The sequence below is a fragment of the Pristis pectinata genome, chromosome 43 (assembly GCF_009764475.1).
Source record: "Pristis pectinata isolate sPriPec2 chromosome 43, sPriPec2.1.pri, whole genome shotgun sequence".
NCBI lineage: Eukaryota > Metazoa > Chordata > Chondrichthyes > Rhinopristiformes > Pristidae > Pristis > Pristis pectinata.
This window is the reverse complement of record NC_067446.1, coordinates 2,208,986-2,219,268: the sequence shown is the minus strand read 5'-3', so window position 1 is coordinate 2,219,268 and position 10,283 is coordinate 2,208,986. Positions and strand designations below refer to the sequence as shown.

The following is a 10,283-nucleotide window of genomic DNA, read 5'->3' as shown; positions in this document are numbered from 1 at the left end:
GCGTGGAGATCGGCGGCGTCTTCGCTCACGCCTTTGCTTTCGAGATGGTTGCAGCCATGGGCCGGTGTCCCGCTGCCGCTGCTGCCGCTGCTGCCGCCGCCGCCTGGGCGCTCCCCTCCCTCCCTCTCCTCCTCCTCCTCCTCCTCCTCGCCCTCCCGGGGACTCGCAACAGCTCAGTGCCCGGTGAGTCGAGTCCTGTCCGGGGGTCGCCGCCTGAACTCAGTATTGTTAAGTTGTTGCGGCCATCGTGGGATCTTGCTGCGCACGCTTTCCTGGGGCCATTTGCCGGGCGTGGAATCTTGCTGTGCACGGGCCGGTTTTGGATCTTGCTATGCATCTGTTGGTTTTGGGGTCGTTTGCCGTGCCTGGAATTGAGGGGGGGGGTGGTTTGGTGGGGGTTGGATGTTGCTGTGCATCTGTTGGTTGGGGTCGTTTGCCGTGCCTGGGATTGGGGGGGGAGGATTGGTGGGGGTTGGATCTTGCTGTGCATCTGTCGGTTGGGGTCGTTTGCTGTGCCTGGGATTGGGGGGGAGGGTTGGTGGGGGTTGGATCTTGCTGTGCATCTGTTGGTTGGGGTCGTTTGCCGTGCCTGGGATTGGAGGGGTGGGTGGGGGGTGTGGATCTTGCTATGCACGTGCTGGTTGGGATCTTGCTATGCATCTGTTGGTTGGGGTGCCTGGGATTGGGGGAGGGGGTTGGCTCTGGCTGTGCACGTGCTGGTTGGGATCTTGCTGCGCACATGTTGTGTTTTGGAGGGGTCTTCGCTGTGCGTGCGATGGGGTTTGGACCTTGCCATGCACCCGCTGGTTTGAATCGGGCCACGCGTGTTGGTGGGGTTGTCTGCAGGGCGTGGGATCGGATCACGTGTGGGATCTTGCTGTGCGCGCGTTGGTGGAGTTATTTACCGGGCGTGAAAACGGGTTAGATCTTGCTTTGCCTGCGCTGGTTGGGATTGGTATTGGTATTAGTTTATTATTGTCATTTGTACCAAGGTACGGCGAAAAACTTTTCTTGCATACCGATGGTACAGGTCAATTCATTACACAGTGCAGGTGCATTGATGTAGTACAGGTAAAAACAATAATAGTACAGAGTAAAGTGTCACAGCTACAGAGAAAGTGCAGTGCAATAAGGTGCAAGGTCACAACAAGGTAGATCGTGAGGTCAGAGTCCGTCTCATTGTATAAGGGAACCATTTAATAGTCTTATCACAGTGGAGTAGAAGCTGTCCTTGCCTTGGTGGTATGTGCACTCAGGCTCCTGTATCTACTACCTGATGGAAGAGGAGAGAAGAGAGAATGACTCGGGTGGGTGGGGTCTTTGATTATGCTGGCTGCTACACCAAGGCAACGAGAAGTAAAGACAAGAGTCGAAGGAGAGGAGGCTGGTGTCGTGACGCACTGGGCTGTGTCCGCAATTCTGCAGTTTCTTGCTTTCCTGGGCAGAGCAGTTGCCGTACTAAACCGTGATGTATCCAGACAGGATGCTTTCTGTGGTGCATTGATAAAAGTTGGTGAGAGTCAAAGGGGACAAACCAAATTTCTTTAGCCTCCTGAGGAAATAGAGGCGCTGGTGAGCTTTCTTGGCCATGGCATCTATGTGATTTGGCCAGGACAGGCTGTTGGTGATGTTCACTCCCAGGAACTTGAAGCTCTCAACCCTCTCGACCTCAGCACCATTGATGTAGACAGGTGCATGTACACTGCCCCCTTTCCTGAAGTCAATGACCAGCTCTTTTGTTGACATTGAGGGAAAGGTTGTTGTCATGACACCATTCTACTAAGCTCTCTATCTCCTTCCTGTACTCCGTCTCATCGCTGTTTGATATATGGCCTACAACGGTGGTATCATCTGCAAACTTGTAGATGAAGATCTTGCTATGCATGTAGCCGTTTGGGTCTTTTTACTGGGATGGGATTTAGACTTTGCTGTTGGTGGGGGGTGGTGGTAGAATGAGGGGGTTGGTTTGTGAAATCTTGCCATGCACCTATTGGGTGGGAGCTTGCTGTGCCTATGTTGCATGGCGATTATTGTAGAGTCATAGAGTTGCACGGTGTAGACACAGGCCCTTCGCCCCATTACGTCCAGGCTAACCTTTTTGCCCATCTAAACTCATCCCATTTGTCTCCATTCGGTCCATATCCTTATATGTCTTGCCCATTTAAGGATCTGTCCAAATGCCTCAAACATAGTGATTGTATCTGTTTCCACTACCTCTTCTGGCAGTGCGTTCTAGATATCAACCATTCTCTGTGTGGGGGGGAAGAAAAACTTATCCCTTGGATCCCCTTTAAATTTCCTTCTTCTCACCTTAAACCTATGCCCATTGTATACGGCTTGGGTGGGATCTTATTGTCTGACTGTTGAGTGGGATCTTGCCATGTACACAAAGTAGGAGCTTGCCACTCATGGCTTGAGTGGGATCTTGTTTGTGCTTTGTGCGTGCGTGTAGATGAGTGGGTGCCCGCTGTGCACTTGTTGGCTGGGCTCCTGTTGGGCACAGCTTGGGTGTGGTGTGCTGAAAGGTTGTAGCAATGTCGGATGTGCCTTCTTTTGGGTGAGACGTCATCTGACATTTGACACCCTACACAAAGAGCAGGGGAATTTTTACCAGTGTCCTGAACCCAATATTTATCCCACTGTTAACATCCAAAACAAATTATCAAACATCTGTCTTGGCCTTGAATGTATTCAATGGCTTGGGCTCCTTAGCTTTCTGGAATAGAGAGGGTGAAATTCCTCATTTCCATTCAAAATGAGCAATTCCTTATTCTGAAACTATGCCCTGCGGTTGTGGATTCCCTCAGGAAAGGAATAATCTCTCAGCACCTACTCTGCCAAGACCTCATTGGGTCTTTTGTGCTTCACTAAGGTCATCTGGCTAATCATGTGCTGTAAATTAACCCTTTGTGCAGATTAATGGTAAATGGAATCAAAGGTGGAGATGTTGGGCATGTGTGAAAAAGAACAAGTTGCAGGGGTACAGGAAAATGAGAGGGGGAATGGGATAAATGGGAATTCTCCTCTGGGATCTGGCATGTATTCGGTGGCCGTCTGTGCTGCCATCAGATCTCTCATTCATCTAAACCTTCATCTTGCTCAATTTTCCTAATTGTCAACCCTCTTCATATAAACAGGAATAGGCATTTGGCTCTTCAGATCTGTGAAAATCATACTAAAACAATACAAATGCTAGGCCTGATTTGCTATATATTTCCAGCATTTTTTGTTTTTTCACTTGCCCTTCATGTCTTTTGGCTCATTCAGTATGATCATGGCTGATCCTCTGTCTCAACATCATATTCTTGTTCTTTCCCACCACTCTTTGATGGTTCCTGTGTCCAGTATAACTGTCTATGGGCTGGTAGAGGTTACAGAAGAATGGAGAAGGGTCATGGAGGAAGTTCAAAAATTTTAAAATTATCTGCACAGTCGGTGAACAAGACTTTATAAGGGTTGGGACACAAGGCACCTGATAGTTGTGTGGCACACTGGAGCAGGTGATCTTGTGTTTATGGAAGGGAGAATGAGGGAAGTCAACCAGGAGTGTGTTGGAACAGTAACATCTAGAGGTAACAAGAGCATGGATGAACGTTTCACGAGCAGTTGAGCCAAGGCAGGGTGGAATGAATGATGTTTAACTCACGGGGAAAGTTGGTTCTAGTGAGCATGCCGCATATGTGGCTTAAAGTTTAGGGAGTTAACGACAAATCAAGTCTACAAACAGTTGGGTTCAGTTTTGGACAGTCAGAGACAAATGGGAGTCAGTGCCTGAGGATGAAGGCAGTGACAGGGACCAACAACAAAAACTAATAAGTGCAACTATTTGCCATGAATGCACTAAGTGGTGTTTGGAGCCATTTCAGGATACGAGAGTCAGGATTTTGACCTTTAACAGTCAACACAAGGAACTTGCTGAGCATCTTTGTTAGTGGTTTTTCCTCTGTTAGCTCCACCAAAAAGCCTTCAGCAGTCATTACCTTGTGCTGCTTGTGAGACCTTGTCATGTGCAAACTACCAACCTGTTTCTTTGATAAGTGACAATGACTGTGCTTTGATAGGGTCTGGGGAGGATTTGGGGATATGAAACATGCAAGATAATACCAATATTTAACATAAAGCACTATAATTTAAACAGCTACAAAAATTGATAATGTGATAAACACTTTTTTTCCATGATCTTTTCCCTTTCAGAGAAAGAAACAATAGCACTCACCCTCTTCTTCACGGATGACCCCAGCCTACCGGAGGGGATATTAGAACTCAAGACCCATGACAGAAGTATTGCTTACTATGACACCACGTTATCAAGTGCTCAGTTTCATTTGGCTGGCTTGGAGCAATTTCGTATACTCGTTGATGAGTTTGTGGAAAAAAATAAAGACAACACGATAGCATTAGGACAGAGCCTGTTGCATCAAGTTATGGCGTTAACCAACAACTCTCTTCCCCCAAATGGTGAGTCAGGGTAGGAATGGGAGCAGCTCAATGCACTGACTGCCATCGACCCAAATAGTTTCCTCAGTATCAACTTGGCTCACTGCAGTGATAGTTGTGCAAGAAGGATGAGCATACTTCCGTCATGCTACTGCCATCAGATGAATTTGTCCAAGAGATAGGGCATGCGCTTGAAAGTAATATATGTCTAGAAATTAAACTGTGCACAGTTTCTTCTTGCGCCTGTGGAATCCTCTATCCCAGAGACACAAGAAATATTGCGGATGCTGGAATTTGGAGCAATCCACAAAAAGTGTTGGAGAAACTCAACAGGTCAGGCAGCATCCATGGAGGGAAATAAACAGTCGATGTTTCGGGCTGAGACCCTTCATCAGGAAAGGAAAGGAAGAGGGCAGAAGCCAGAATAAGAAGGTGGGGGGAAGGGGAGGAGTACACGCAGGCAGGGGATAGGCGAGTTCAGGTGATTGGCGAGTCCAGGTGAGGGGGGCAGGTAGTGGGTGGGGAAGGGGAGAAGATGTATTGAACTGAGAGGTGATAGGTAGAAGAGGCAAAGAGCTAAAGAAGAAGGAATCCGGTAGGAGAAGGCAGTGGACCAAGGAGCAAAGGATGGGGGAGGAGAGGAGGTGGGCAGGTCATCAAGGTGGGGGAAGGGAGCCAATAGGTATAAGGGAAGACAAAGGAGTGGGGGGGGGGGGAAGAAAAAGAAGGGGTGGGGTTACTGGAAGAAATCGATGATGAAGCCATCAGGTTGGAGACTCCCAAGGTGTAATATGAGGTGTTGTTCCTCCAACCTGTGCCTGGCCTCAATGTGGCAGTAGAGGAGGCCATGGATAGGCATGTCAATATGGCAATGGGATGTGGGATTGAAGTGGGTGGCCACCGGGAGGACCTCCCGGTAGCCACCCACTTCAATCCCACATCCCATTCCCATATTGACATGCCTATCCATGGCCTCGGACGGAGTAAAGGTGCTCGACGAAGTGGTCACCAATCTGCGTTGGGTAACACTGATGTACAGGAGGCCACACCAGATGCAATAGATGACACCCTCGGACTCGCAGGTGAAGCGCTGCCTCACCTGGAAGGATTGTCTGGGACCCTGAATGGTGGTGAGGGAGGAGGTGCAGGGACAGGTGTAGCACTTGGTGCGGTTGCAGGTGTAAGTGCCATTGGAGGGTTATTGGTGGGAAGGGATGAATATATATCCCAGAGTGTTGTGGAAGCTAGCTTACTAGAAGTACTTAAAATGGAGGTAATATATTTTTGAAAGATTGTGGGATTGAGGACCATAGAGATCTGGCACAAGGGAAATTGAGGCCTTGGATAGATAACCTATGATCATGTTGAATGCTGGAGCAGGCTTAAGGGGCAAGTGGCCTACTCTGCTCCTCTTTTTTTGTATCCTTCTTGTGAATAATTATGTAATCTTTTGGAAACCTTCTGCTGGGAAAACGTCATTCATGCCACCATGAACAGTGCTCAGGAGTGCCTGGTCCATCTTCATATCTGGAGCAATTTCATCTTGATAAAGCTGAAATCTCTCCCTCCCTCCCACCTCTCCCATCTATCCCTACCAGCCAGCCATCCATCCATCTCTCACCCAAAGGAAAACAGATAGTATGTAATCCAGTTTCTGAACTACAGGTAGCAAAGCAGGATATATTGCAGGCCATTGTGCGGAGATGGTAGGAGACCAGAAAGTAAGTGAGACTCCCTCTTCGTCAACCATTCCACCGACTACTTCACTTGGAAATTTGAGTTAAGAGTGGATGCACAAGGGGCTGGCACATGGCATGCCAACACAATTAACCCTCCATTGTGTCAGGATAACACTGGCAGTTTCTCTGCTGAGGCTCCATCGGATGGTTGAGGGTCAAATTGGCACTGATGGAAGATGAACAGGATGTTTCTGGCTGCCTTATTTTCCCTGAAATAACACTGAATTTCAAAAGTGATCTTTATATCATGGGCAAGGCAAAAGGGGAACTGCATGGAGTTGGTCGACTTTCTTCCTGCTGCTCTTGTGTTCCTTGCAGTACTCCTGTGGGAGTCAGCAATCCCAGAGAACAGCTGTAAAATGTGATCGACATAGATTAATAGATAATAATTGTCATTCAATCCAGTTGACATAAAAAATCTCTAATTTGCTGTTTTAGAAATTGGCAAGCTCTTTCTGTACTCAGAGAAACCAGTTGTCTTCGGTGAGACAAATACTTTGATCTGTTTCATCACCGGCTTTTTCCCTCCGGCAATCGTTGTAACATTGCAGAAGAACGAGAAGCCGCTCAGCGGTGAAGTTAACTCCTCGCGTCTCTCATTTGGCGATGACTGGCGATTTCAAATGTTCCAGTACGCACACGTCCAGCCTGCGGTGGGTGATATATATTCCTGTAAAGTGGTCCACAACATCAGCAAAGAGGAAAAGATAATCTACTGGGGTAAGAGAAATGAAAATACTCTGGGATAAACGATACAAAGGTCAATTTGAGTTTATTGTCATAGGTATAAGTCCATGTACACACAGGTACAATGAAAAACTTACTCGCAGTAGCACTACAGGCACATAGCACTGGAGACGACATTCGCAAGATAAACATAGATTAAACAAAAATTATACAAAGTTATACACGAAAGAACACAATTAGAACAAAAACAAGTCCTTCGTAGTGCAATGTGGTTATAGTGATTAAGGGTGCAGGTTGGCCCAAGAACTGATTGGTTGATGGGAAGTAGCTGTTCTTGAACCTGATGGTGTGGCACTTCAGACTTCTGTACCTGATAGCTGTGAGAAGATGGCATGGCCCGGATGGTGGGGATCTTTGATGATAGATGCGGCCTTCTTCCCACAACTCCTGAGTTCGCCAGTACATTTCGAAATCAGTAGACTGGACATTGCCTTGAGATTTGCATTATGTGCTGAAGTGTATGGAACATTACAGAAACGAACTGCATTAAAATCCAGCTCATTGAGTTCAGTGACGACTGACAGTATTTTGCAGTGGAGGTGTTGTTCGGATCAGGAGCTCAGTGAGTACAGGACAAACTTCCCTCAGCACATTTCAGGCAGCCAAGTGGTACATTATGTCCCTCCAACCGACCTGGAGCCTAGCCACAGAATCACTTGATAGGCAATAGTGCTGAAGCACTCTACTCTGCATGTAATCAGTGTTAACCCTGTTGTTGCTCTGTTGGGTTAATGAGAGGAGAACCAGCCCAAGTTCCTGTTGCTGGTCACTATCCAGTGATTCCCAGTGGAATGTGAGGATGGAACTTGACTGATTGCTGAATTTGGGCTTTACATTGATAAAACCTGTTGCTGATATTGAATTGTTGACAGCCATTTAGTCCAGGGCTGATCTTAGGAATACTTCGGACACCCGGAACCTTCAGAACCCATACCACACTATTGAAAAGCACATTCAGCAGAGAAAGGGGAAGTCAAGACCAGAAGTTTAAGAGGACAATGCTCTATAACATTTAGTGGTAGTACCTCACCTTTGTTCAAACTGATTTAAAACTAAATCCTCATTCAAACAATAAGCGTGTGCTTTGTTCGCAGAACCAGAAGAGCAAGACAGGAGTGAAGACATGACTGAACTGCATACAAGCCAGCTTGCTGTTTTAATCTGCGGACTGATTGTAGGAATACTTGGCACAGCAGTCGGACTCTGCTTATGTTTCTGTTTGCGAGTGCCTGGTTGGGGCTCTTGGATAATCCGGATCAGTCCCTCTGTCAGGGTATTAGATTCATCATGAGAAATGAATCTGCTGCCTCTACCTCTTGTGCAATATTTCCCAGTGGTCTGTACTTGGCACTGCTGCAGTTATGCGCATTCAGATTTGTGATGCATCATTCTCTACCCTGTCTGAGGGTATTGACTTTAAATGCTGCTTTCTGACTTTGAAGTTCTTTGTTTCATCTGTCAGTCATCCATTCCCGTGCACCCTCCACTCATGCAATGACAGTTTACTCCTTCAACCTCATCTGCTTCTTCAACTATTGTGCCTCCTCTCTCTCTAACCTCTGACTGGCCTTCCGCTCTGCTGTGCCATGTGCTTTCAGAAGCCTTCATAAAACACTTCTCTTTACCACCATCTCCAATTTCTCTATTTTCACTTCTCCTTGTGAAATTGGTGAGGTACATTTCTATCCATGTGAGCCATTGAAACTGTTGTAAATTAAAACTACTCGTTAAATCAGTGGATATCAAAATGCTGAAAATCTAAAGCAGAAAATAAACCATTAGCTGTTCCTACAGCATTTGTGGAGCATAAAAGGTTGGGTTCACACAAAAGCTCCAGCATTTCCTCTCTTTCACAGCTACTGCCTCTGCATTAACCAGCATTTTCTGTTCTTGAGGTAGCTGATTACAATTTACCCTTGCCTTGGTAGCTTTTAAATGAGTGAAATTGCACCTTCTGCTGCTGGAAATTGATTCCTTCCGAGTTTTTAATGCTGTGCTTGACTCCTGCCAAATGACCATGCTTCTAGTATGTGAATTTTACTCCATTCTCTGCGGCTGTTTTGATACGTTACTTAACAACTATTTGATTTACACATTTCAGTGGCTGCTATTACTTCGGCAAGTGTAACCACCATTTTCCCTACAGGCTAAGGCGACCAGTTCATTTTCTTTTATAAAGGTGACTCGTTTGGTAATGTAGATCGATGGAAAAATATTGGCGAGAACATCTAGACAACAGTGCCACAGCATTTGTAACAACCACCTGAACAAGCAGGCATGACCTCCATTTAACATCTCATCTGATTGGTGTTTCCAACTATGCAGCACCCACTCACAGTTATCTTACTAAATAGAGATTGCGTCGGACATTTTCGAAAGAATGTCTTTTGTTCCTGTAGGGGAGGTGGACTTTTACAAAATATCAAAGCCAACCAAATATTTTGGTTTTTTAAGAAGTGTACCCGTGTATATAGTTTACTTCCAGGGATCTCATTAAATGAAGCAATTAGTGCTTTCCTGACCTCGAGTGCTGTCTGCATGTTCTTCCCCCTGATCATGAAGGTTTCCTCCTACATCCCAAAGATGCACTGGTAGTTAATGGGCTAGTGTATAAGGTCACCACTAAGTGGCAAAAGAATTAGAAATGGCAGTGATAGAGAAAAAGTACACCACAGAAAAATAAGTAGGGATGAATGGGGTTGTTGTGTTCCTAGCGAAGTCTCTGCAAGGTATGCCAACTTTGGAGAAGTTTTCCTCCTCTGCGACAGGAGTTCTGTGAGACCCTCTCTAACTGACCCTCCGCTCTGGTTCTTCGATCACACTCCCAGACTCATTACGACAGCCACGTGTTCTTCCTCTCTTGTGTCTCCATTTGGCTCTGTTGGAAACTGGCATAGACCTGATGGGCCGAATGATCTTCTGTATTGTAAAGAGTAAGTCAACCTCTCAGAGATTGAAAAATGAGCAAGTGTATTTATGTGGTTTGATAGCTCTTTCTCAGAATGTCTTGAAGCATTTCACATCCAATCAATTACTAATAATCCAGTAAATGCGGTAACCATGTTGTGCAGAGTAAATTAGAGTCATACAGCACGGAAACAGGCCCTTTGACCCAACTGGTCAATGCCGACCAAGATTCCCAACTAAGCTAGTCCCATCTGCCCACGTTTGGCCCATATCCCTCTAAGTCTTTCCTATCCATGTACCTGTCCAATTACCTTTTGCGACTGATGAGGCAATCTTTATTTAGTTTCATTGGGTTGAAGACGTTTTACCTGAGACTGTAGGAAAACGTCCTGCTCTTGAAGTGGCACCAGAAAATTTATTGACATCAACCTGAATCATCAGACAGAAACTCGC

At 46.2% G+C, this 10,283-nt stretch overlaps 1 protein-coding gene across 1 annotated transcript; it reads left to right on the top strand.

Moving 5' to 3' along the window:
- The first annotated feature begins 39 nt into the window (after window positions 1-39).
- Window positions 40-9,960, top strand: LOC127566631 (RLA class II histocompatibility antigen, DP alpha-1 chain-like). The gene is made up of 4 exons (XM_052009136.1): window positions 40-183; window positions 4,195-4,458; window positions 6,615-6,896; window positions 8,018-9,960. Exons 1-4 carry the CDS (start codon window positions 45-47, stop codon window positions 8,212-8,214), a joined length of 882 nt encoding a protein of 293 aa, XP_051865096.1. The 5' UTR covers window positions 40-44; the 3' UTR covers window positions 8,215-9,960.
- Window positions 9,961-10,283: the final 323 nt, after the last annotated feature.

Coding starts and splice junctions, on each gene's coding strand:
- LOC127566631 (XM_052009136.1), top strand. CDS start 45: ATGGTTGCAGCCATGGGCCGGTGTCCCGCTGCCGCTGCTGCCGCTGCT. Junction 184..4,194: donor TCGCAACAGCTCAGTGCCCG/GTGAGTCGAGTC, acceptor TTTCCCTTTCAG/AGAAAGAAACAATAGCACTC. Junction 4,459..6,614: donor CAACTCTCTTCCCCCAAATG/GTGAGTCAGGGT, acceptor TTGCTGTTTTAG/AAATTGGCAAGCTCTTTCTG.